This window comes from Camarhynchus parvulus, chromosome 19 (genome assembly GCF_901933205.1).
Source record: "Camarhynchus parvulus chromosome 19, STF_HiC, whole genome shotgun sequence".
Lineage (NCBI taxonomy): Eukaryota > Metazoa > Chordata > Aves > Passeriformes > Thraupidae > Camarhynchus > Camarhynchus parvulus.
The window spans coordinates 10,417,246-10,444,813 of NC_044589.1; the positions used below are offsets into that span (position 1 = coordinate 10,417,246).

Genomic DNA, 27,568 nt, shown 5'->3' on the forward strand with positions numbered 1-27,568 from the left:
AGCTCAGGGATTTCTAGGAGAGCCACGTGGCAAAAGGAGATGTGTTTCTGTGAAAGTACTTATTGCCTCCACACAGTCCAAACTAAAGAGTGTCAGTGAGAAAGCCAGGCCAGGCTCTCTGCAGTGCACTGAGGGACCAACAGCAGCGGGACACTGACAGACAGCACCGGACAAGGGCAGACGTGGAGGAGTTCAGCATCAGTGAGTTCAGGCTGGAAATGAGGAACCAGTTCTAAAGCAGAGCAGGGGCACAGGGGAAGAGCATCGTGCTGGGCACAGAACCAACGGTGCCTTCCTGGGGGAAGGAGCTCCACTGGCGCTGCCCAGGGGCTGGCGGGCTCTGCGGTAACTATGCACAGAAAAGTCAGCGCAAGGAAGGGCTTTTCTGCGGTAGTTACGGGTCATACTTACAGCAGCAGAGGCCCAGGGCCATGCAAAGCAGGGGCTGGCGGGCGTCTGAGCACGTGGGCAACAGCAGCCAGGCAGAGGGAAAGTGAGAAGCAGAAGACAAAGCACCACCAGTCAGAGCAGGGGTATTGTCAGGGCAACTATTCTCCAACAGATGAATACACACAGGTGAAAAGCAAGTTAAACATGGAGTAGCTTTCAACCAAAAGCATTGTGCTCATTTGCTCTCCTTTGAGAAGCCCAACAGGAATATTTTTACGTCTCATTTTAGGCTCTCTAAACCAACCTACCAAGACCACTTGCCACAGCAGAAGTCCTCAAGGAATGTTCAGAGGAGAATGCAGCAACACATCTGTGTGTGGACTTACTGGAAGAATTTGGATGAGCGACAAATCTGAATTTACTCAAGACTTTCTCCAGCACAGCCAAGAATATTGACTTTATTTCATAATGGTTGAAAAATCTTTTCCTTTGTTGCTGTCACCAAGACCAAACAGTCAACTTGCTCAACATAAAGCAAGACAAATGAAGATGCCAATCATGGTAAAAGTATCACAGCTTTCAGTGATTGTCTTCACATACAGAATGCTTTGGTTTTTCACATTAAGCAAGGATGGACATGTTAGCTGGCTATTCACAGAGTCAGAAAGCTTAAAATGGACAGTTAGCCACAGAGGACAGTTAGAGGACAAATACTTGTACGTAGCCAGTTTAAAAGCACTAGGAAAACAGAGACATTGAACTAGGAACAGCCAGTCCCCCAACACTGCAGGGCTACAGAGCACGTGTGGCTCCCTGCTGCTCTGCTCTTCCCCCCTCTGGTGTCCAGTGCAAGGTGCTGAAGAGGAGGGCAGGGCTGGGTGCCCCAGGCAGGGCTGGGTGCCCCGGGCTTACCGGGGTCATGCGGATGGCAGGGTGTGCCCCGCAGCCCTGCATGGCGCGGTGCAGCGTGTCGCTGAACATGCTGCGCAGCTCCACGGCGTGGCAGTACACGGCGTCGATCCGCGGCCACCAGTCCAGCGCCGACTGCAAGGCAAGGGCAGCGCTGACCCCGAGCCACAGCTCTGGGGCCACCGAGGCTAAGCGTGCCCAACCCTCACCCCAAATTCCCTGTACACTGTACCAGTATGCCCAGCGTCATCCTGCATGCCCATTATCAAACCTGTAACCTTTAAACAGGCTGCAACTGAAGCAACAATTCCGACCTAGCTGCTCACTACAACGCTCTGCCTCCTGAACTGGCACCAACCCCGAGATGTTCTGCACTCACAAGATCTAGCCTGCTACCCAAATGGTATTTACTAAGCAGATATTGATCTGAACAGAAGCCCCAGACACTGAGCTGATGAAATACTGACAGAACTTACGTTTGTGATGATTCGGTGGAGTGAATTTACCAGCACATAATGAAATGTTGATGGGGAATTCTGTGCCAAGCAGATCTACAATAAAAATACATAAAAGCCACTTAGGAATATCTTTGTCTTTGCCATCCTCCTATCATCCTGAAAAACATTCTGGAGCCTTTTTATTAAATTGACAAAGCTGTCAAATCTGAACAAGAGAAGCCTAATCAGCTGTGAAAAGATTTATCAAAACATGCAGGGATTTATTACTAAGGGATATTTATACAGTTGAACTCATTTATGAGCTTCACGCTGCTGTTAGCACAGCTTTTATAACTGACAGATTGTCAATAGTATGTAGAGAATGACTTACCATAAGCAGTGTTCTTACCTTGAAGTGTTGGTTATTGTGAGGATTTATGCGGAAGCAGGAAACCAAGCAGTCAATCATCAGGTCTACATCTGCATTCTGATTGCCTCTTGAAAAAGGTTTGCTTGGGTTAAACAGCAAATTCTATATCATTCAGAAAAATATAAATATATAAATCAGATACCATTATTATTCTTGGCTACTTTTAATACAAAACTTTCCATTGAAAACCGCTGGTATTCAATTAAAAAATTCAAAATTAACTTCATTATTTCAAATTTCTTCACTGCAATTAGGAGACAGACATTCTTACCTTAAGATCTACTACCATGGACTGCACTAGCAGGAAAATGACAGAATTATCTTCCCAGTTGATGTACGTAGATGCTTTGCACAGTTTAACGCAAGCAATAGCAGCACTTTCAGTCAGCTGCCTGCTCCCACTGTGTCCTGCCAGGGCCTTCCTGAGATTGTCCAGGAACAGCTTCTGCAGAATTCAAACCAGGGATAGTTATAACCAGACACTGTGATGGCAAAAACCAACTGGATGCAGCATCCTGGAGAAATCCTGTCATTATTAGAGACATTCCCTTTGACAGAGCTGGGGCAATCAGAATGGCACAAGAGGTGGGTGTTCACTCCCAGCCCTCATGCTGCAGCCACATCAAACCCAGCAGGTGCTGCACCTGTGGGGCCCACAGCCCCCTGCAGACCCCAGAACCTCAGCACAGCCATTTGCTGCAGGTGGAGGCAGAGGAAATCACAGCACAGAGATTCAAATCTCCAAGGAAATAGAAAGTTCTGAAATAACATTGTTTGGGACATACTATCTGTATGAATTACTGACAGTAAAGGAACGTATGTAAGGTGAGAACTTAAAAAGAGTGCACAAATTTACATATGGAATTGCAAAGTGCTCTTGAAGGAGGAAAGCCAAAATTAAACATCCCTGAAATACAGAATCAGCAAAACCAAGCCAACTCTAAAAACCAGAGCCAGAATTCATTCTCTTACCTTGTTCATTTTAGTTTCCTCTACCACATCCTTTGCTATATCTTGGATTATCTCTGGACACAGGACCAGGAGGATGATCTGCAGTGGCCACACTGCTGCTTTACGTTTCGTGCTTTCCGCAAAGCCATCCACTAAATCAAACAACTTCTCAGCACAATCTGCATAAAACATAGGCCCAAGTCCAATACCAGTTTTAACTATGAAGAGGTAAAGAACAGGTATAAAAGAGCAGAGGGATAGTTCCACCTACACAGAAGGAAAGTTCTGGTCTGCACAATACTGACATGCTACTGGGGATCAAATGGTCTCAACCCAGTTAAAGACATAGTTTACCTGAAAATATAAATTCTCCTCTCTTTTTCACTAGAGACAAGTAAAGGTGATGTTCTCTAAGTTTTTACCCTGTATCAAGATGAAAAATATAAATTTAAAGAGTCTCCATCTTTTGGGGTTTATTTCTTTGTGTTGTGAAGAACAAAATGAATCTCTTTTAAGAGGGGAGTCAGGAAAGAAAACAGACAGGAACATATTCTTGCCTGCCCTGACAAAGGTTGACAGAAATTTGTTTATTTGCAGGCTGCACAAGGAGCAAAGAGGGCACAAAATGCAAGTGAATGCATTTGGTGATATCTGAGAAACCAGCCTTGAACATTGTCATGTGTTATGCCTTACCAGCCATGTCAGTCTGGGGGGTTTGGTACAGCTTTGTGAATTCATCAGGATAGTTTTCCACCCAGTTCCAAAATGCCTGCAGATAATGGGAAACACCTTCACATTCCAGAGCTTCAACAATTGTACTGAATTACACATTTAAACAAAGAGAGGTTTTATTCTTAACTCTAATCACTCAAAATTTCTTGCAAAACATATTTGCATCAAAGGGAGGCAGCAATTTTTATTTTATAGTAAATTACTGAATTGCAACTATTCCTAAACTAGAAGAAAGTCTATGAATAAGCAATGAAACAGAAGTACTGAACACTTACCTTCTCAAGACTGTTGATAACAGCTAACTGAGCTACTTTCTTTAGAGCTTTAAACTTGAATACAGTCTCTGTAAAGATAAAACATTTCTGCATTTAGAACAGAAACTTGTTCTAAAAACAACACAGGTTATACAAGATATTTGAAGCACAAAGCAATTTTCAAATCAATGTTTTAATACTACTTAACTACTCTTAAATACTTCAGTAAATACATGACTGCTTGGAGTAAAACAGAGCAATAAAACCCAGATATATCAATTGCACTGTGTCATCTCTGACTAACCAGATTAAAATAGAAATATTTCAAAACAGGCTCAGATCATACCTTGCAAGAGTCGCTTGAGTTTTGAACAATCCACACTGATGTACTGTAACAGTTCAATATCATGAACATCAGCATTATCTTCTGAACAAACAGTCAGTTCCTGCAATCTAAAAATACACAAAGTAAACAAACTTTTCCATCAGATCCTGCCAGACAGGTATGAACACACCTGTGAGATTATACATTTCAATAGCAGGAGAATGTTCCATCATCTCAGATGAACATTTCCAGACTTAGAAATAAAAGATCTTGCATGATTAAGACTTAATATTACAGTCTTGTGCCATCCTCGTACTGAAAATGGAGCTAGAAAACCAGTGATGATCTTACAAGATGCCAGTACCTTCTGTGGATTGACTGTGCCCAAGATTTGCCTAAATCCTCCTGTCATCCACCCTCCTGTGGCAGTAACCTTGTCATCTTTTCAACTAAACACTGAAGTCATGGACTCCTGACACCCTTAGGCTACTGCTCCTTCCCAGCAGGTCCTGCCCCAGGTAAGATCTCAGAGCACAGCAGGGACTGATGGTACTGGATACCACTGCAGTGAGCTACAACCATTCTTGCTCCACATTTCTCTGGCCTGAGCACACAGGATGAAGTTTAATCACAGCAGTTTAAACAAAACAGCATCTTTTCACACTGCTGTCTCAGAGACTTTACTCAGCATCTCCCAGACACCAAGCCACTGATCACTGCAGCATCTGTTCCCACAAACTCGGGAGTGCCACGGCTCCTTCCAAGGTTACAGATGTGTTTCAGACATGGAATGTGATTTCTAGCACTACACACAAAAGCAGTTCTTCATGTCTTCAGCACCAGGGAATCTTAACAGCCCTCACTGGGACTGGGAAGGTCCCCACTGCTGTGCTTTTCATGCCAAAATCCCCCAGCTGCTGTGCAAGGCCCAGAAATATGCCTAAACAGGAAACCCGGGTCAGGGATCAGCAGCGCTGACTGGCAGCAGGCTGACCCCTGTGGAGACCAGCAACAACTGGTCAAACATTTAACTGTTGCTGTACAAGTCATCTGCAAGGGAAAACAGGTTAGGGGAAAAGCACTCTGCTCCAGCTCAAAGGGATGCTGAGGGGGTGCTCTGGAGCAGGGGAACAAACCATGCTACAGGCATACAAATACACAGATCCTGCCACTAGACTCAAGGATTCTCAAAAAAATTCAACCGAAACATGCTTCCAATAAAAGGAGCAAAAGAAATTGTTTCCATTTCCATAAGCAACAAAACACTATCAACCTATAGAGTAAAACAACATCCCCCATGCTAGCTGCCAAGTCTAGGTTCTTGAAATAGAAGTTATTAAAGGTTCTGTAACAACTCAGAAAATACTTTAAATTTCAAATTACTCAATCATTTTAGACTGAATTCTAAAACACAAACATTTTCCAAAGAAATATATAAATATATGAGGAAAATATAAATCTCTGTTTCAATTAAATTGGCTCACTCATTGCTATGTGACCATGTAAGGCTGCCCAAGATCCATTTCTAACAAATCAAGAATGATGTCAACTGTAACACTGTGTGACAAGAGCTAAGCCACTTCAAGCACCTTTCAAAAAATATCAAAGTATTTCAGTAATAAAAAGCTTAGCACACCACTCTAGTGGACTGACAAATGCTGAAGCATCAGAAGGATCTGGAACAGAGCAAAAAGAGACAATAGATGGAAATTTTGGGCCTGTCTCCCATCTTACTTAGAAAAGCAGAAAATCCAGTTATTTTTACAGTAGATGTGCTGTGAAACTCAAATCAGAAGACAAATGGGTCTTTTCCAAGAACTAACAAACAGCCCAGCTGTTTGTCCCCTTCAGGCATAAGACAGATTTAACATAAAAGCTTCCTAGCAGGAAAACAACCATGGGGCTCCAGCACAGTTGTGGACAATCACCAGTTTTCATTCTAAATTTGTAAGTAAATGGATACAACCATTAGCTTCAGCATTCTTTTTTTTTCCAAGACACCTTGCACCCACAATAACTTACTCAACTTCTGCTGCATTATCTTCACTCACTATTTTCAGCGGTACTTTTGAAAGCAGATTAAAAAAGCAATAAATGCAGCCAGCAGTAACCCAGGATGGGGTTGAAACGGGTTCATGTCATAACCTGAAACCCAAGTAAACCTTTTACTCTGCCCAGTGAAAGATTGAGGGCATTCCACTTGAGAACTACCCCATTAAAGAGTATTTAAAGCATTGGCTTCTCTGAACAGCACACAGCTGGTGGCAGACAGAGGCTGCAGGCAGCAGTGCAGATGCTGTCCCTCCCATGGGGGCTGCAGGCAGCAGTGCAGATGATGTCCCTCCCATGGGGGCTGCAGGAGCAGTCTGTACCTGGTGGAGATGCGGCTGAAGACGGCGTTGAAGTTGTTGCAGCTGAGCGAGAAGAGCACGCCCGAGGCGGAGCTGCGCAGCTCGGCCGCGTGCTGGTTGCCCTCGCGGTAGGTGTGGATGAAGTGGCAGATCTCGGGCAGCAGCTGCTTCACCAGCATGGTCTCGTCCAGGCGCATGGTGTCCTTCGGTTGCTACGGACAGACAGCGTCCCCTGAATTCTGATCACGAGGCAAAGCCTGGAGCCCTGCCCCAGCAGATCCACCTCCCGACCTGCACAGAGAGGCTCCATCCCCAGCACAGCCAAACCACCCCACAGCCTCAGCTGAGGACAGCAGGCCGATGGGTGCCATTGAGCACCAGGCAAACATCAAACCAGGTTCTGAAGCAGCACACGCTTTGCCCTGATGAGCATGTCCTGCTGCTCTGGGTGAGGATCAGGACAGCACTGCCTGCCTTGGCTTCCCCTGAGGGCTAAAGGGCAAAGCCCACCCTCACGTCCCTTGGGGTAGGGGCTTGGTGACCATATTTTGACAGAGAGTATTTTATATTAAAAATGAACCAAAAAGAGGTGCTTCTCCCTTGCTCTTGATGGGAATTGCTCTATACGAGTCAAAAATGGCTTAATTTCCCTGCAAAAGAAAAATCTAATTTTTGCCAGTTTGCACAGTGTGAGACATAAGGAAACTATTTACAGAAGAATTCGAAGTGAAACTTTGCTCTACTAAGAGCAAGTTTGAACAGAAGGGTCAGCACTAAAGCCTTCTAAAATTCTACCAATGAGTTTTCCATAGGGAATCGGGAAGTTTCAGAGACTCCCACTTAGCTGACCTGCGTCCTGTTGCCATGAGAACTTGATGAAACATTGAGCAAGAAATCCATCTGAAGATACCACAGAACACAACACGCTTTGTACAGAGCTTTGGCTCACTCTGATTTAACATATTCTGCCTCAAACTGCTCTCATTTCAAGTGACAGAGCAAGAAACATTCAGCACAATTTTAGGCTATTTAAATATGATGATCTATCAGGAAAACCACTGTTTCAAATATTATGCATTGTAGAAATATTTAAAAATAACTAAATTCTGAACTTAAAATTCTGAGTTTTTGACTCAAACTGCTCTTATGACTCAATGCATCAAAGACAAAAAGTGCCAAAAAGGGGGGCTTTTCTCAGCTGTAAAAGCTGGAAATCAGACACAGCTTGAAAATAAAATCCCGTTATTGTTAAAAGAATAAACCACTGCAAATCTCGCTCTCAGTGAAGCTTGGCTTTGCAATTCCAGCTCGGCACAGTAAGTTGTACAACCAGCACCACTCTCCTCCCAAAAGGACCAGCAAACTGCCTTGCAGCAGCTCCGACTGGAAAGTTCAGGCCTGCACTCCCAGTGGAGATTTGGACATGGTTAACTAATGTAATCTAGGAAACACCTGCAGAAATCATCTCTAGAGTAGTGGCAGCAAAGTTTCTGCTCTATATAAAAGCACATGGAAAATTACTTCAACAAATGAAAGTTTTAAGACATTTTAAAAAACCTCAGCCCTGTATGCAGAGAACCAAGTAGCACAAAATGAAAAACCTGTACTGAATTCTCTGCTACTTTTAACAGGAAAAAAGACCATTAATTTTAGGCAATAAAAAGCACCCTCCAAATCATTAATGCTTTAATTACATCAACTACTTGCATTTATAGGAAGTTTTAGTATTTTTAAATGGCATTAATCCTATTTTGCTCTAAATCTGGTGAGTTTTTAGTACCAGTAACAACAGATACACAAGCATTTGACTTGTATTCTCCAACCCATTAGATTCCAAGTTAGAATTACTTAGGCAAGCCTACTCACCCCTGCCAGACATTTTTCCAGTGTATCCAAGATAATCAGCTGAGATAGATATAAATTCTTTTCAGCAGTTTCTCCAAATATTCTCTAGAAGTAGAATGGATTCATCTGAGACACAGATCTTTGACTTGTGATGTAATGAAAGGGAAGCAGCAAAGTGGCACAGTAAATTATGGCTCCATTACTGCTCTGGTTTGGAGTTTAGACATAAAGCCAGCAAAAGTCAAATTAAAATAGGAAGTAAAACCTTATCACTAAAGAAATATCTTTGTCCAGTCTGCAATGCCAAAAGCAACAAGGAACCAACAGCCCCTGCAAAGTAAGACTGGAGGTGCCCTGCAGCCCCTCACCTCCCTCAGGCCCACTGGCTGCTCAGAAGTGTGGGTTCACCTTTCAGAACCTATTCAGGAATCAATCAGTGCTGACCCTTTTGCAGTTCTGTACAGGATGCCCCACTGCAGACACGAGCAGGACTCCCTGGGGTGCTCCAGCCAGCACCCAGTCCTGCGCCAAGAACAGGCACTGCCTCCAGCAACATTGAAACAGCAAAACAAAGCAGGAAAGACTCAGCCAAAACCACAGACAGAGCACCTGACAGAGCCACCCAGAGAGGTTTACTTTACCCCAGGGCAGGGGTGGCTCACCTCAGCCCAGGTTTCAGCTGAGATTCCTTCTGAACCAAGACTGTTATGACTGTGTGTCTCTTGGGCTGGTCTGTTCCAGCCACAGAAACCCTCCCCAGTTATTGCTGATTCCCACAGAAGCTCAGACCATCACATGTGACAAACATTCAGACTTGCTCCTCAGGGCAAACTTTTTAATTGACACTTTCAGCTAGGTCTTTCCTCTCAAAATCTGTGTATCACATAGAGAAACTTCTTTAAACTGTACAGTTTTCTCATTTATCAGCCAATCACCTTGCACATCAACATGTTCCCTCATGCCTGTAGAGTTTAATTAAAATAAATTCTCTCTCCAAAGGGATTACAGGTAGCTTTAAGCAGCCTAAAATCCCTAGCAGCAGGGCAACCTATTTTCTCATTTTATCAGTCCTCTGCAGTTCCAGTAGCTGCACATCCTTGTACAACTGACAGCCAAAGGCTCACTCTAAATAATGTCTCTAAAACCATACAAAAAGTACTGCCAGAGCCTGGCCAGTTCTGTTACCTGTTTGGGGAGATTCCAAACGATCCCAAATTACATGGATTCAAAACTCAATGAACTAAACTTTTCTCATGGCAAAGGTTCTCACTGAAACTCATCTGGTTGTTATAAAATACATCTATCTTATATATACACAGACACACAGTGAAACACCCAAGCAGCCTGGAAAATTCAAGTAGCTCCAGTTTTAAATCCCTTCCCTGCCCCAAAATCCCAACACCTTTCTGTGGAACATGGCTCTGATGGATGCTGCTGGTGAACTTCAAAACAGAAAATAAGTGTAAAAGACAAGCAACAATCTGACTAAATTTCAAGTAATTCTCTGCAGATTTTACAATAGAAATAAATAACAACTATTTGAAAAAAAAATCACCAAACAATGCAAAATTAGAAAGCTTACCATGTTATTAACATTTTTTAATATATTGGTGAGACCACTGATGACCAGGGAAAACTTGTACTTGGAAATGTTGATGAGACATTCCTTGTTGTGCTCCGTGCTGACTTTGGTGTGGGTATTCTGCTGGCAAGCCTTTATTGGAAGCTACAAGAGAAAACTGTTATAAGCTTTTTCACACTGAAATTTACAGCTTTAAAGATGGGTTAAAAGCTTGTGACACACCAGAAACCACTTTGAAAAACATTCAGCAAGAGACAATAGTGAACACATTATTTCATCTTCTCTACATTCATCTTTCTGTTAGTTATCTATAAAACAAAACACTTAAGCTCACCTGTTCCTTTTTCTGAACTGAAACTAAACCTCTATTTTGTGATAAATTTTCTACAACCGGGATGTCAAAGCAATCAAAAGGAGCAGAAAAATATAAGACAGAATTATAAGAAAAGATTCTTTATTTTAAAAATGGGCTTAATAAAGACCAAAAACCTTCCAAGAAGAAAATGCATCTTGGGACCTGAGGGGAGGAAAACCCCAGTAGGTCCCAGAGTAGGTGAGCTGGAAGGCAGTGGCTGTCCCACGTGTGTCCCCTGCTCTGTCACAGGACAGGCCTGGCCAAGGAGGAGCCAGCGCTGGCCCTGCAGCCCCCACGGACGTGGTACCTTTGGGGTCCCCCCACAAACACCCCCAGTGCTGAATCTCAGCCTCAAACACGCTTGGAGCACCTGTGAGCCACACGTTACCTGTCCCTGCCCAACAGCCAGTGGTAAGAACTGGACCTGAAATCCATCTTTGCCCAGAAAGAGAAGATTCAGAGTGACTGCACGGCCTGAGATGTTCCTGCTGCTGTGTGAACACTGGGTACTTTGTTTCCTGCTGTACCCAAATTCTTCAGGGGTCACAAACAAGTCACTTCCCAGGCACACACCCACTCCCCCTGCCTGCTGCCAGCCGCCACTCTTCAGAAACAATGCTTTTAATCAGGATTTACATTTTTTTAAAGCAAACTAATATAGGAACATTTATGCCATTTGTATTTGAAAGTGTGACCTTGGAATTCCCTATCCATAGGAGCTTGAATTGCTATTATGAGTTTTAACCAATTTTGACCAGAATTGTGAATAAAGTTGTATTCTGAAAGACAGCAACAGCTCAATGGAAATGCCATGGTGTAATATTTGTGCATTAGAAAAGATTATCGGAGAGAGAGAGAATTTAAGAGAGGGTAAAAGAAGGATTCCAAGGAATTACAATCAGCTTTACAGCTGCAAAGTGCCTTAGGAGGCACCTGCCAGGCTGGGGGCTCTGGAAGGGCACCCTCCCCACTGCCCCCCTGCAGCCACCTGGCACCACCTGCTGCTGGGGAAAGTCCAAATGCCCAGATTGAAAGTGCAAGGTGAATGGCATTGAAGAGCTCCAACTTGGAGCACTCTTGTCCAACAGTTCTGAATGCAGTGTGCCTGACCCAGCCTGTCCCCTGGGAGGGAAAAGGGCACTGACACACTGTCCTGCTCTGATGCTACGGGGTGACTCCCCTCTCTGTATAAGCTGAGCTTTGGTGTGGGTTCAAGCTCAATTCTACTGGTACCATGGAGTAGGATCCCTATGGACATGGGCTGGGTCTTTCCTAAGAGAATGGCTGACTGTCAATGAAGGAAAAAGATGCTCCTGGCACTCCAGATCAGACCAAACCCCCCGGAGCAGCAGCCCCGGGTCCCTGAGGAGCAGCAGCCCTAGATGGGCTCCATGAGCTGCAGCACCTCCAGGCCAAGGGCTGAGACTCTGCCTGCAAGGACACCCACAGCAACAGCCCATGAGCAACCCAGCTCATCCCCACTGGAATCTGTGACTCCCTGGCAGCTTGGGCTGCAGGGCTTCACAACAGCGTGAGGTGCTCCAGTGTGCTCGCCTTACCCCTGGAAAAGCAGAATAAACAGCATTTATGACTCAAGTTTTGTTTTCACTGTCAGATGTTATTTCTACAATACATTTTTGGAAGTCATTGGAGGATGATAGATACATTTAATTTAAAATTTCACTATTGCTAGTACTTTTTATTTGGATTTTCAAGTCTCTGTGCTGACAGCAGCAGCAAAGCTCAATACCACTGAGTGCTAAAACACTTGAGAAGAGCCTCTCAAAGAAACTGTGTCATAGATCTAGTTCTGTGTGCTCCCATGCCAGAGAAACATCACATTACACACTTCTGGAGCTTCCTGCCACAACAGCCACTACAACAAGGTCACCTAGAAGTAAAACTGCTTTTTATACTATCATTTAAAAAAGCAAACTATACGAAAAGGAAATATTAGCACTGTTATTTTGGGGGGCTTTATTTCTCAGCTCTTTTGTGCACTCTGACACGCTGGAACATTTTATTTCCCGTCACAGAATGCAGTGACAGTGCTGAGCGACTAAAGAGAATCTATTTTACTTCTCTACAAATATCCATTAATCTAAACATTGGGGTGGGGGAAAGCTGAAATTTTACTTTCATTGACTTTTGATTCTCTAGTCTGATGCAAGAAGGTCCAATCTTTTGTTATATGAAGATGGACATTGGTTTGGAACCACGATCACTGACAGGCCTGAGTGTCTCTAAGTTGTGCACTCAGGCTGTTGAGAAAAGCTACACTGAGCCATGGATTTTGCTTTATCACTTCTAATTAATGAACACAAAGTTTAATCAACTCTACTTAGTTGGCATTTAATAGTCTGGAGAAACACACAACATCTAGGAAAAAATCCCTAGTGCTGTCCTTAAGAGACCGAAAATCCACCTCAGTTCATCCTTCCAAACAATCTCTTGGAACTTTTCAGCAGACTGTAAGGCACACACGTACTGGTGACAGAAAATCCCCACAGCAGCACCCCTCCTCAGCATCAGCACTGTCAGAACCAGACACAAATCTCTCTAAATCAGCAGGCACCTTCCTCCCCTCTATCAACACACACCTGCTAAAGAGGCACTATCCCTGAAAAGAACCTCACAGCCCAGCCTTCCCCAGTTTCAAAACTTTCAGAAGTTTCTATATAGGATGCTCTAAAAATAAAGCATTGTCAGAAGGTGAACTGGAAGTTGGTGCTGTGACCAATCCTGTATTTCCCCATCCTGCCAACACAAACACTGTGTTAGGTGAGGAAGGGCCGTGGCTCACCTGGACACTTTGAGCAGCTCCTCAGTGCAGCCAGGGAACACCTGTGGCACTGGGCATTTCCCTCCTGTCCCTGGGCTCCAGCCCTGTGCAGAGCAGCACCTCAGCTGCAAATCCCCTGCACACACCCTGAGAGCCATCACACCAGGGCCACGGCAGGTTCTGCTCCGGGGAAGATGGAACAGCACACCTTGTGCTGCAGGCAGGGCTCCAGCCTGGCTGAGCCCCAGCTCCTGGGGCGTTCTGCCCCACACACAGCAGCTGCGGGCAGGAGCTGCACCTCCTGCCAGCCCAGCCTCACCTCCCAGCACAGGGACAGCCCTGGGGGCACAGCCAGCACAGCACAGCAAACACCTCACACTACATCCCATTACTACCAGGGATGTCCTAACAAGCCACGAGGAAAACCAGAGCTGGTACCTGCAACCGCTGCTTTTGCAGGTCTCTGATTCTGCACAGATTTCAAACACTGTGGAGAAAAATCAACAGGAGGAAGGAATATTTGCTTTCATTTAATACCTTTTAATTAAAGGGAGAATGGAACATTACTACTGACTTCCAGTTTTTATGCACTTCCTTAACTGAGAGCCATCACAACTCATGAACTGCAAATGGGAAGCCTAAACCAAAACCCACATAACAGAAGTCTTCTTTCTTTAAAGCATATCAGAATCACAGAACCACAGCATCACTAATGTTGGAAGAGACCTCTGAGAAGGTTGAGTCCAACCTGTGACTGACCCCCACCTTGTCACAGCCCAGAGCACTGAGTGCCACATCCAGTCATTCCTTGAACACTTCCAAGGATGGGCGCTCCACCACAATAACCACTTACATGACCACAAGTTTATAAAGGATTCATAGTTTTTATTACATCTGATAGTTTTAAACCAATCTAGACATAAATGGTTTGGGCAGTCAGACTCCTCCAACTATGTTCACAACTATTCCAGTGCAGTGCCAGCCTTCCTGTGATTTCACATTGTAACACACTTAAAGCTCTATGAAAACACAAAACATAAAACTGGAAGTGAGTATTTCCATAGGAAAAACAGAGAGAATTCTATTTTCCAAAGCTCTGACTATGTCTGAAATCACAGAGAATTCCATGAATTTCCAGGCTCTTTGTGCTACTGGAATCTAACTTTATCCTGTTCACCCCAAGTTTTGAAAAATACAGTAACTAGTACTAAGGGCAGGCTCTGCTGACAGGTCTCCCCATGCTCTCTGTCCGCGTGGTCTGGTCTCACAGGTCTCACCTGCTGCAGGCGAGGGCTCACTGGAGCACAGGGCAGGACTGGCAGGAGCTCCAGCATTTATTCCGTGAACCAGGCACTGGTTAATTCACAAAACTCTGCCTGCCAGTCACTGCAGGCCCACAGAATTGTACACACAAAAGCACATTTTGGTTAAAGCAGCATTTTTAACAATAAACAAGAGCAGGCCAGAGCAGACTGGTTTGCCCTGATTTCCCTTGTTTTCAATACCGATTAGCATCCTCTCAGCTTGCTGCTTCATCTTTCCTAAAATGAATTCAAGCACTCAGCAAATTAATGAAAAGTCTGTCTACATCTGTAAATTGGGAGGAAAGATGGTTACACTTTTCTTCCTTGCAAAGGAAGGAAGAAACCCTGGAAAAGTGTGTCTTCCCCTGGGCAGGAAAACCAAAACACAAGGGACCTGAGCTGCCCTTCTCGCCCTCCTCACTCAAACCCACTGAGACATGCCAAGCTGACTCCTGGTGCTGAAGCCACAGGTCCTGCACTCAGGCACACACAGGATGCAAACCCTCACAGCTGCATGAACACCACTGAAATAATCTGCATATATTCAGTGTATTTTGATAAGACACCACAACTGTGACTGACAACAATGTACTTGATGCATATTATCACTGTAACTCCACTATTTCAGCATCTCAGCTTTCTTCCCATCCAGAGAGGACTCCTCCCCTACACCTATCCATAACCATGCAACAAAAAGTACAGAAAAATAATTCTGTTCTAAGTTTGTAACTCCTAACAGATGCTGGCAAACCCAGATCCACAATACACACAATAAAGAAGAGGAGAAAGCCCAGGACTTTTAACACCAGTACATCAAGAAATATTTTCTTGCATTATTGGGAGCATAATCAATCCTATGTCTTCTAAGCTTATGGAAAAAATGATCTATGACTCAAGGAGGAGAATAAGGTAACTATGCAAATATATCTACAATATATTGCAAAGATCTGCCTCATTATAATGTCAAAAGACAAAGCTTGATATTTTCCTCTTCAAAATAAATTTCATATAAATGTAGAAAGAAACGGCTTGTTTTTCTTGCACCAGGCCACATCTTTCTGCAGGGTGTTGAAGCCCAGCAGCACTGAGGGACAGATGCAGCACAGAACAAGGCTCAGTCTGGAGGAGCAGCTCCACATTTCTGATGGATTTACACCAAGCAGGGTCTCACAGAGCTGGGCCTCCTGTGACACAAGGGCTGCACTCACAGTGTGGCTAAATGAGACAAACACCACAGGAACTGATCACTGAGCCTCAGGGGAGCCACCTGAGTCAGGAAAGCACCTTGGGAGCAGGGAAGGAGTGTAAACTCCGAGCTTAGCCCCACGGGGAATCACCCACCTAATCCCAATAAGCAGTGCCTGCTGGTGGATCAGAGAAATACAAAGTCTAAGGCCAACAAATCCCTCTTCCTTCCATTCAGAAAATCCTTCTTGGAACTACACGCGCGATGACTTTTGCAAGGAGATGTAAATATCCATCACTGCAATGGAAACCAGGGGCTGGAACCCCCTCGTGACGCCTCAGGGCCGCGCTCCGGGGCTGGGGCTGCACACCGACGTCCCCCTGCACCGGGGGGCACGGGCAGCGCGGCCGCCGCAGCGCGCCAGCCCTCCTCAACCCCGCTCTGAGGCTCTCCTGCCTTCGGGAGAGGCAGATGGTGTAAAGCAAGGACGGGAATTTCACAGCACTGTCCACGGAAAGCACAGACACTCCGGGAGAGGCGGGGGAGCAGCGGCGAGGGGAGCCAGGCCCCTCCTCGCCGTCGCTGCCGGCACAAGGACGGATGCGCCGCACCTGGAGGGCCGGCCCGGCAGCGGCGGGACCGCGTTGCGGCGGGAGCGCCGGGCTGCGGGGGGCTGCGGGGGGCTGCTGAGGGCAGCGCGGCCCCGCCCGGGCCCGCCCGGCACAAAGGGCGCCGGGGCCCGGGGCCTCGGCCCCGGCACGGGCGGGGGCGGCAGGAGCGGCGCTGCCACGGGCGCCCCATCCCGGGGAGCGGGGCCGTTCCCCCGCCGCGCGCCCCCGGCCCTCCCCGCGGCCCGGAGAGGGGACGCGCCGCCGCCCCCGCTACCTGCTCGTCGAAGCGGTTCACCACGGCCTGCACCCACTCCACGGGCTTGTGCGCCGCCATGTCCCGCCGCCGCCGCCCGCCCGGGGAGCGGCGGGTGCGCGCGGGCGGTGCCGGTGTCGCGGGCCCTCAGCGCGCGGGGCCCGCCATGACACCTCACCGGAAGCGGGAGCGCGCGCCGCCCCGCCGCCGCGCCCGCCGCGCCAGGGGCACACCGAGCCCCGCACTGCGCCTGCGCGCCGCCCCCGCCCGCGCCCTCCTGCGCGTGCGCAGCGCCTGCGCAGGGGAGGGGCTGGGCGGGAGCGGGGCGGGGCACGATGAGGGCGGGGTCGGTTGGGGCGGGGCCTGGCGGGGCGGGGCCGCTGTGGGCGGGGCCGGGCGGGGCAGGAGGAGCCATGGAGGGATGCCGGAGACCGGGACGGACACACCGCCCTGGGGACGGGCACACCGCCCTGCGGGACGGGCACATCGCCGTGGGAACGGGCACATCGCATTCAGGACGGACACACACCGCGCTCCGGAACGCAGCGCGGCCATCCCCGCGGGGCTCCGCGGGTGCGCACCCCTGACGGACCGTGGCCGCCCCCCTGCAGACCGCACCTCGGCTGGCGCTGTGCTCCCCCTGCGTGACACATCGCCCGCAGGTTTGCTGGCTCTGGGATGCACAGCTGGATCTTGCCTTCAAACATAAACCCGGGTATTTCCACAAATTAACTTGTTCTGTTACATTCCAAGTCTTCACTCTGGCAGTAACTTCAGATCCGAGCGTGGCACCTCCGTCCCCAGCCTGGTCACAGCAGCCCCAGCCAACTCTTTACTCAGTGACTCAGAAAAGGAGGATGCACACAAATAAACATCCACTTCCACTTTCCTTCTTGGGAATGTTAATTTGTTTTCCTTCTGGGTAGACAGAAGCCCAAAATAGTGTTCTTTCATATCAGAGTAACGTTGAAATTCTGATGGTATAAATAAAGACGCAGCTTGAGGTGAGGGCTCTGGAACAGTGGATTTAAAATTGGCAGAAAAACTGGAGAATCAAACGGAATTTCTGTCCCCCCACTCAGTCAGGGCCTTGATGTGACTCAGAGACTCTTGCTGTTATCACAGCACACAGGAATTATTACCAGCAACAGCAATATCAAATTTATCCTGAGTTAACTTTCCCTGTAAATAATGAGCAATAAAAATCCTGTAATTTGGATTTACAGGACAAGCAGTTCCATTGCATTCCAGCATCAAATCCAGAAATTTGGGTGACAGCAAATTTTTGAAGAGTGGATGTTTTATAAAAAGACAAAAATCAATTGCAAGTATTTAATTTAAGGAAAAAAAGCCCAATTAATTGGTTGGAGAATAAGGCTTTGTCACAGAGAGTGCAAAGGCAGAGAACACAAAACACCAACACCAAAGGTGCAGAGATGAACACCAAACCCCCAAGGGTTCAGTGGAGCAGAGCCCTTCCCCAGAAGGTTTATTAATTCCCATTAAACCCGAGGGCTGGGTCTTCCTGCTGGGGTAGAACCACCCCGCTGGGCCCTCCTGGTCACGTCTCCTTTTCCAGCTGTTCCTGATTTGAGCCCGCAGTGTCCCACAGCAGTCAGGCAGGGATAATCTCCACTGAAGGCAATCCAGCCACAATCTTCACAGGGATCTCTACGTTCTGCTGAAATCTAAACAATAATAATGCATGTCGGGGCAGGAAAGGGCTTCAGCTGACTGATATGGTTATGAAAAACATGTCCCAAAATGCCAGAAAGAAATCAGGGTGATATGATTAGATAAGAGAGAAGCATCCTGGGAACTCCTGACTGAGGTAGCAAAGGACAGGCTATTTCTTCCCTTCAAAATATACCAAACAAAACAAACAGTGCTTCTTCCTGCTTCTGGCAGTGCACTTCCCATAGTAAATCTAAAAGCAAACAAGATTTGCTGTAGTATTCCCAGATTTCAGGCACAGGGGTTGAATGGCTATGTTGGAAATTCTCATAGTGTTCCCCCAAACTCCGTGAAAAATTCCAGCCAGTACTTAGCCTGGAGACCCATTCTGCTGTCCCCAAAGCCCCACAACAGCCCTACTATTGATTTTTGTGCCAGAGCCCACCTGACTGTGCCCTCCCCAGGCAGAGACAGGACAGTCTGTGACAGCCAGCTGGGAATTGTTGGAGAATGAACCTTTCCAAGTTCCCCAGCTCCTGAGAACTCTGAGGGGTGGCACCATTTCTTCAGCAGCTCTTGACAACCTCCTGCTTGTGGATTTTTAAGGACACTTTAGCAAGAGCTTTTTTATGCACTTCCTTAAGCTTCCATGTGAACTGAAATAGGGAATTGCAGCCTAAGGCATCCACAGAGTGTTGTCAGGCTTTGCTGTGAATGCCAATGGCTTTTCCTCACTAAAACTCTCCCATTGTGGCTGTCAAAGTGGCACTAGTGGTAGGAGTCTCTTGGCAAGGGGAAGTCCCTGCCATGTCTCTATTCCCTCTCAGCAGAGGTTTAGAGCCTGAGCAGCCAAGCCATAAATTGTGAGTTGGAAATTTATCTACGTGGCAAGAGTTCCCCTTGTGAAATTTCCAGCCATGGATGTTTTCAATCCAGCCAAAAACACCCCTTGAATCACTTCCTTGGAGGTATTCTGGCACTTCTGCTTTTTGCCTGAGCTCGAGGATGAGGAGGCAGAGGAGAAGGTTGAGGCACACATGGGAAATGACCTGGCCAGGCCTGCAGGAAAGCCTCAGGGAGCTCTCAGCTCACCCTTTGTCCTTGCTGGGGAGTGAAGGTGCTGATCCTGTGTCACAGATACCATCGGTTTACAGCCCCACCTCCAATAAAGTCCCCTTCAAAGGCAGAAGCCGTGCAGCATTTCCTTCCTTTCTGGTGCATTTACCCTTTCAGATTCAGGTAATTTCTTGAGCATCACCTACACTGTACCCAGGAGATCTGGGCCTCTCTGGCATTACACCTGAGCTGCCTCTTGGAGGTGACACTTGGCTTCTTGCCAGAGAATATGGAATTTTTTTCCTTCTCCCATCTTCTGCTTTCCTCTATTTTGTGTTTCAACTCAAATTATGTATTCATTAACCTTTTTTCCTTCTGACTTCCTGAAGGCTGTTTCACCCTTTGATTTTTTTTCTCTCTACTCCTCCCATCCCAGTTTCTCATTTTCACCAGCATTTGTCAAACACTCCAGCAGTGGCTCAAACATGCAGAGCGATACTTTCCAATTTCTATTTATCTGCTTTGGTCCAGAAAGCTCCCATCCCTTCTGGAAGCATTCCTCTGCGAGGCACAGGTTTGATCCCATTCCTGATGGAGGGGGTGTCACTGGGGGGGAACTGTGCCAAATCTGCCACCCAAAAGTATTTTTCTCTCCTGTTCTTGAGAGAAGCCAAACAAACCAACCTAACTAAAGGAGGAAGGAAGGGAGGAAGGAAAGGATCTGCCAGGTTTTAGTAAGAGGTGATTTAACCTTCCTAGCTCCAAAGGCCTCGAAGCCCGCGGGTTAAGGCGGAGGGGCAGGTCCCGAGAGGAGCCGGGGCAGGTTCCGAGCAGACCCGGGGCAGGTCCCGAGCAGAGCCGGGGCAGGTCCCGAGCAGAGCTGGGGCAGGTCCCGAGAGGAGCCGGGGCAGGTCCCGAGCAGCGGAGCGGGGCAGGTCCCGAGCAGAGCTGGGGCAGGTCCCGAGGCAGAGCTGGGGCAGGTCCCGAGCAGAGCCGGGGCAGGTCCCGAGCAGAGCTGGGGCAGGTCCCGAGCAGAGCTGGGGCAGCCCCGCAGAGCCGCAGCCCCGCTCCGCCCGGCCAGCCCGGAGGGAGCTCCCCCCCGTTCGTCCATCAGAGGGCATTAGAGGCCGCTGAACGGCCTCGGCTCCGGGCCGCCCGCCGAGAAGAGCCCGGCTGGGAGCTCCTGCTCCTCCCGGGAGCTGTCACGGACTCACCCCGCACGCGTGGATGTACAGCAAAACGTGAAGAAACCTTTTCTTAATAGCAAACCACGGATTTTCCTTTGTGTTCTCTGCTTCCCAGTTCCTCCCTGACAGCGACAGCATCTGTTAAACAAGAGCAGAGCCAGCAAATGATCTATTAGGGATTCTGTACAAAATACTCACATTGGAACTTCTATCCCAGAAAGTCCAGTCGCCAAGGGATCATTCAAACTGTAGCACGATGTTTCACACAATCAATTCTGAAAACAAGTATTTCTATTCCAGTAGGAATCTCATTTGGATGCAAAACATCAGGAATTTAATCCCTGGTACTTGATCTGATAAAAGGAACAGTCTATTATCAGGGCCTCTAAGAGCTCAGATATTCTAATTGCACTTAATGGAACGGTATCTTTTCTGAAACGGAGGCTGATGCCTGCACGGCAAAGGGACACAGCCCTGTTAGTGTCTGCCCATTTGCCTTGGAGCTATAAACAAGCTCTTTGTCGAGTCCCAGTTGAAGTTTGTTTGATCACAATCACTCCCAGTGTATGTGTTCACGTTCTAAAGACTTCAGCAGAACGAGATCATTTTGTGTATCTACTTTTCCCTTCCCTAATGAGTAATGCCATCCCCACATATGACAGTCGTTGCAGAGGTTAAGTTACTTAAATATTGTAGAGCAGTATTTTAATTGTTCTGGATGACTAATCAGTTCAGCCCAGATTAGAACAGTGCCCCAAAGGATTATTCGAGGTTATCACTTCCTCTGCCTGACATTTCGTTTCCTTTCTTGTTTATCACACCGCAGGGTCATCAAGAGGAGCTTTCAGCTTGTTTTAGTCCCCATCTCCTCTGCATCCTACAGTGGTACCACTGCAAGCAAGGCAGAATCATCCTAAAATCACATTAAACTTGTCTCCAGAAAGCCTTCCAGTGTCTGGTGGTCAGCTCCCAAAGGCTGCTCACACCCAAGCAGACCCACCCAAGGAGCCCCAGGGAATGCCCATCACCTGGGGACCCCCGGAATTAAAACCAGTCTCAATTTGTACAACACAAGACTGGGCCTGACACTTGTCCCCCTGGCACGGTGTAAAAACCTGTGCAAGTCCCATTCAGTTCAGTGGCACAATTTCTCAGTTAGTTCAGCTGATTTTAGACCAGAAGCACACAGTCTGGGAGCCAGGGTTTGGGTTCAGCACCATCAGCACACCCATCAGGCGTGGCCTTTGTTGGTGGCACCAGAGCACTGCTCCTGCCAGTCCAGCTCTGACCAAGGGGCTGGGGCAGAAATGGGATTTACTGGCACAGGTGGGGTCAGTGGTTAGCAAAGACCTGCAGGTTCACACATGGGACACCTGGACTTTATTTTAACTTTCTTTAAACACGGGTGCAGTGCACTGGGGAGAAGAGTCACCAGAGCAGCCTGGCCATCAGAGACTACCTTTCCTCCTGCTCTGTCTTCTGAAGTACTCAGGTTAGGGGAGGGACTGATGAGGGAAAGGAAATGTCTGATGGAAAGGTAAGGCTTTAAGAATTGGGAAAATGTCAAGACCAGAATTGAATTTTCTGCTGCTTAAACAAGCTCTGTGTAAGCCTTGTGTCAGTCTGTATGAATTTATGAATATAAAGACTCTTTGTTACTGAAGAGTTTTCCCCAACTGCTGCTCAGTTTCCTCCCCATGACTCATGCCATTAGCTGATGCTGCCCTATTTAATTGCAACTGCTGCTTAAGCCCACACAATCTTTGCTAAAATAAAACCTTAAAAAAGCTTACTTGCAGTAGGTATCCAGAGGTTTGGATGGATGCTACATGGTAACATCCTTTGGATAAAACATGTGCTGCTTTGCTGGGCTTTAAATGATGCTGAGCAGCACAGAGGCCTTGGTCATGGTGTATTTGAGCTGCTGTTAAATGGAGCTGGAAACTGGGGATAAAGCTTACCCCAGGGCCATGCTGCTCCTGTGAACACCATGGTTACATTTGCACTGTCCTGGTGAGCTCCCAGCTGATATCCACACACAGATCCTGTCCTTGTATTTATTTTTTTAATTCTCTGGCCACATGGGCAATGCCAATGTTGAAAAATCACACTGCTGGTCATTAATAACTCTCCTTGCCCTAAACCTAACCCTGACCCTATAAGGGCTCATTAACCTGCTTTGCATTTTTGGACTCGTTGCTCATTGTGGGTGTGATTTGGCAGTGCTGCAGGTCCCAAATATCATCATGTGACTTAAAAGCAGCAGTGAAACAAAGGCACCACCTCTGCCTTACTTGCAGTCATAACAGGCATTAAGAAACAGCAAGAAAGCATTCCAGAGCTGCAAAGGGCAGGGAAAAAAGCCAAGCTCTCTCAGAGTATGCAGTATGACAGGAAAAGCCAGCTCCAACAGAAAGAAAGGCAAGAGGGCAACACTTCCAGGCTCTGTAAGGAAGGAAAAGAAAAGGTTACACCTGTGTAGCACACGAGCTTCCTCCAGCTAAATTGTGTAATGGAATTGCATTTTAAATATTTTCTTGTGTTAGACTGGCAGGAATCAAGTGGTCAATTCATCTTTTACTTCCATATATGGATCTCAAATTAAAAAAAGAAAATTTCACCATTTTTTTGACAGAGTCATGGCCGAACAGCTTTCAAATGCAGCCCAAAAAAGGGCCTGGATTGAGCCATGTGGGAGCATGGCTGCAGATTGCCTTACGTGTCACGCCTGGCAGGAATGTGCTCTCTATCCATGTCTTTAGTTCCCAGCAGCCTTTTCCCAGTGACCAGAGCATTCCAGAGCATTCCCAGTGTTCAGCCAGCCATGAGTTCCTTGCTCTGCAGCTGATCCCTGTGTCCATAGGTCCAGCTCATCCCCCATTTATGACACCTGGCAGAAAGGTAAATTGTGCCCCCCCCAAATCCTACTTTGCTTTAGTGGGGAACCTATTAGTCTTACTTGTTACACATTTTGTGTGCAATCTGTGCCTTCAGGAGAGTATAATGAGAGTATAACCAGAAACCTCGTCAGCTTCTTTTGGGAAACATTTACAAACAGACCCAGAGAACCTGGGTCCTACCTGTGTACACACTGCCCGCAGACTGCTTGCACAAGGGAATTATTAGCTGCCAACTGCTGTATTTTCAGTGCTAGTGGCAACACTGAGCTTTTACTTTCCATGCTACAGAGGCTGCTGGGATAATGGAGCCCCTAATTACATCCAGCCACTCGTTAGAGCTCAAATTACAAAACCGGATTTCTGTGCCAGACCTTCAGGAAGTAAGCCGTGGAAGGAATCTCACAAAGAACCTGCAATTACGTTAATGCAGAGGGCAGGGCCTTCCCTTAAGAGCTCTCAGACTCACTGGAGTGACCCTGGCTGGCTGAGCAGAACCAGACGTGCAGTGCAGAGAAAGGTGAAGCAGGAGGTGAATCACAGGCACAGCCTCTGCACCCAGGGCTGTTCAGGAACACACATAAAGGAACAAAGCCTGTGGTGTGGGGCAGCCAGACAGTGGGGTCTGTGGTGCTGTGGCTTATTCCTTTACCCTGTGGAATGGCCTGTGCTCTCTTGAGGCACACGCACATGATCACAGCTCCATTTGCAGTATGAGTGTAACTGTCTCTCCCCAGAGTGTTCTGCCAGCCCCAGAAAGCCGTGAGCAGAGCAGCACCGCACAGGAGTGTGAGGAACAGAGGGCTGGGCTCAGCCAGACCTGCAGAGGCCATCACTGAAAGGTCCAGCACGGCCAGCTCTGCTGGCAGCTCCCTCCTGTGTGTCTATGCACGGGGTGTCCCCACCAAGGGTGACACCAGCCTTACCTGCACACACTGGGCAAGCACAGCCACCCTTCTCAGGGTACCACAGAAGGGAAGGGTCTGTGTTCTCTCCTCTTACTCCTATTTACAGCATTTTTACAACCCACAAATGGAGACTAGGAGAAATTTGCTTGTCCAACCTCCACTTTCAAAGAATGTCCATTTCTCTCAGATTCTGCACCTCCTCTGTAGCCCTCTGCATGTGTTCCCTGTAGCAACAGGGCTGGACACAAGCCACCCAAATATTTTCAAGCTCAGTTCAACACCAGCTCAGGCCCACCTTGAGCTGTTTGATCTGTGAGCAAACACTCTTTATCTATAAGCAACCTGCTCTTTCCCAACTCCCCGCAGCAGGAATGCAGCCTCGGCTGTTTCCAGGCAGAAGCTGTCACACACAGCCCTGCAATTCCCAACAAGCTGACTTCTTCTGTCCTGGTTATTTTATTGAGCTGCTCTACAGAATGTAGGGACTCTATCCCATTTGTTTTTCCTATTAAACACAACTTAGTTTTCTATAAATTGACTTTATAGATGATTTATTGACATTTACACCCTCCATGCCATTGATTTTCCCTCTGTTTGCGTAATCCTGATAGTTCAATGCCAAAACATTAAAAAAAACCAAAAAACCCAACAGCCAAAAATATTCTTTCCATTCCATTGCGAACATGTTCAGCAGTTTATTACTGCTTGCACCCCAGATTAGCAGCAACCACTGTAGAGTTCTGCCTTGGGTCAGATATTTAAAAAAAAAGGTAAATATTTCATATTAACACAAAAGCATTTGGGTTTGGAACAATTCAGAACATTCCCTGCTGTCTTGTGATCTGTACACTCAGAGCTGGCCAGGACACAGCCCTTTTTCTGACTTGTTATGTGACTGCTTTGAATTCCTCTGGTCTTACACCAGCTTCCCAACCCCAGCCTGTTCTGGCCAATGCCTGATGGGCCCAGGAGAACTGAGCACCCAGCTCCTCAGCGCTTGCAGAGCTTCCTTTGCCCCTGCCCTTGTTTAGGACAGCTCAAAACTCTCAGTGTCACTTCAGCCGTCTGGGATAAGACCTCTTGTACCCTCAGAGGGTAAATTTAGCACAGATACTTCTGCAAGCAGCTCCCTTACAAGGCACCCATGGCTGGCTTACAGAGAAGGGATGGTTTGAATCTAAAAGGAATAACCCCAAACTTCTGTCTCTGTTATTTCAGTGCAGCTACTCATCGTGGAAGCACTGAATTCCCCACATACACTGAGCCATCTGCTCTATTTATTATATCCAAAGACGTGCTCCAAAAATTGTAAAATCCCAACGAGACCAAAAAAACCAGAGAAAAAATTCCCATGGTCTGATATCCCATCTGTGCAACTTTTCCACAGCACACTCTTTTAGCAGACCTTTGAAATTAACCCTTAAGTACCAGATGTATATCAATTTAGGATCACCTAAAATTCTTCACAAGAAGCGATGGTAAAGAGATCACAGAGCAGTGGACGAAAGGGGAGAGAGAAATGACAGCTCAGAATTCCAGGAAGGGAGGCAGCCTTATCTGGTGCCTGTGGGAAAATCACACAGTTATGCTCCCGACTGCTCCATGATGACCCTGAGAAAGTGGCCTCATCCCCCTGTTCCTCCTCCCAGCTGCTGTTTGCCTTGTCTGTTTAGACTGCAAACTCTCCAGGGCCGCGGTGGTGCCAACACTGCTCGCAGTCAGCAGGCACACAACAGCACGGACGGGAAATGGAGCAACAGCTTGGTGCCAGCCCAGCAGCACCTCAGGGCACAGCTGCACAAGGGGGGCTTGGTGCCAGCCCAGCAGCACCTCATGGCACAGCTGCACAAGGGGGGCTTGGTGCCAGCCCAGCAGCACCTCAGGGCACAGCTGCACAAGGGGCTTGTGCCGCCCAGCAGCACCTCAGGGCACAGCTGCACAAGGGGGGCTTGGTGCCAGCCCAGCAGCACCTCATGGCACTGCTGCACAAGGGGGGCTTGGTGCCAGCCCAGCAGCACCTCAGGGCACAGCTGCACAAGGGGGGCTTGGTGCCAGCCCAGCAGCACCTCAGGGCACAGCTGCACAAGGGGGGCTTGGTGCCAGCCCAGCAGCACCTCATGGCACTGCTGCACAAGAGGGGCAGGAGACACTCAGGGCCAAAACTGCTGAGTTTTGAAAATGTACCTACAGACCAAGAGCTGGCAAAGCCTTGTGTGCAAGGTCTCATGCACTCTAACAGCTCCTTACAGGGCTGGGCTGTTGCTTTACTTGCATGTTGAGTTTTTAACCCTTCAGCTTGGGGGCAGCTGTCACCTGGACCTCCCTAGGATCACAGAATCCCACAATATCCTGAACAGGAAGGAACCCACAAGGATCACTGAAGTCCAGCTCCTGGCAGCACTTTCCTGTCTCAATCCTCTGCTGCTCACCATTCACTTCATTGCGAGCCCTTTTCCTACTCAACCTTCTTTGCCATCTCCTTCTTTCCTCCATTCTGTGTTTTCCTTTCACCTTCTCTTCTGCCTCCATGCCCTGAGGCTGAACTTTCTCCATCCTCAAGAGGTTCTCAAACAGGAGCTTGTGAATAATTAACAATGTAGACTAAAAATAGCATAATTTTTAATGGCAAGCACTATGGCACAGATGAGCTACCTTGGATTTAAAGTGTGACTGGACCTAACTGTTACTTATTTGCCAGGAGTGCTTTATAGAACCACAGCTGTGAGGAGAAGGAACATCACTTGTGGGCCTGAAAAAGACAAGACAAAGCAAAGAAAATGGGTAGAACTGAATTCACCATGTCAGAATACAGGAATGTGAAACCGGCAGATCCTGGTGCTCCAGCAGCCTGGGGAAAGCTCCATAGCCTGGAACCCTGAAGGTATTTCCAGGACAGGCAAAAAGGAAAAAAGCCCTTTCACTTGTGAAAGCTTATTGCAGTGAACAAAGACTTGATGGAGAAAGATGGCATCAAGTTTGTGAGCTTCCCAGCTGAGCAGCCCTGTGGAGGCTTGGCAGCTGCATCCCTAAAGGAAGATAATGGAAAACCCATAAATCAGCCTGAGCCACCCGCTGCAGGCCCTGGCAGTATGTGACAGCCTGGGGTGTGACACCCTGGATCCCACAGCCACACCTCACCCAGGAAGAAC

General features: G+C 47.5%; 1 protein-coding gene across 2 annotated transcripts in view; it reads right to left on the reverse strand.

Moving 5' to 3' along the window:
* Positions 1-16,877, reverse strand: part of NF1 (neurofibromin 1) — a 71,458-nt gene extending 54,581 nt beyond the window's left edge. For both annotated transcript variants that reach the window (XM_030962390.1, XM_030962391.1), the window contains exons 1-12: positions 16,719-16,877; positions 10,207-10,350; positions 8,646-8,729; positions 6,801-6,991; positions 4,450-4,556; positions 4,125-4,192; positions 3,811-3,886; positions 3,139-3,296; positions 2,438-2,611; positions 2,146-2,268; positions 1,776-1,850; positions 1,303-1,434 (exon numbers count right to left, since the gene is read on the reverse strand). In XM_030962390.1, coding sequence (XP_030818250.1) covers positions 1,303-1,434; positions 1,776-1,850; positions 2,146-2,268; positions 2,438-2,611; positions 3,139-3,296; positions 3,811-3,886; positions 4,125-4,192; positions 4,450-4,556; positions 6,801-6,991; positions 8,646-8,729; positions 10,207-10,350; positions 16,719-16,778 — 1,392 coding nt within the window. In that variant the 5' untranslated portion in view covers positions 16,779-16,877. The remainder of the gene's footprint in view (positions 1-1,302; positions 1,435-1,775; positions 1,851-2,145; positions 2,269-2,437; positions 2,612-3,138; positions 3,297-3,810; positions 3,887-4,124; positions 4,193-4,449; positions 4,557-6,800; positions 6,992-8,645; positions 8,730-10,206; positions 10,351-16,718) is intronic.
* Between the last annotated feature and the right edge of the window lie 10,691 nt (positions 16,878-27,568).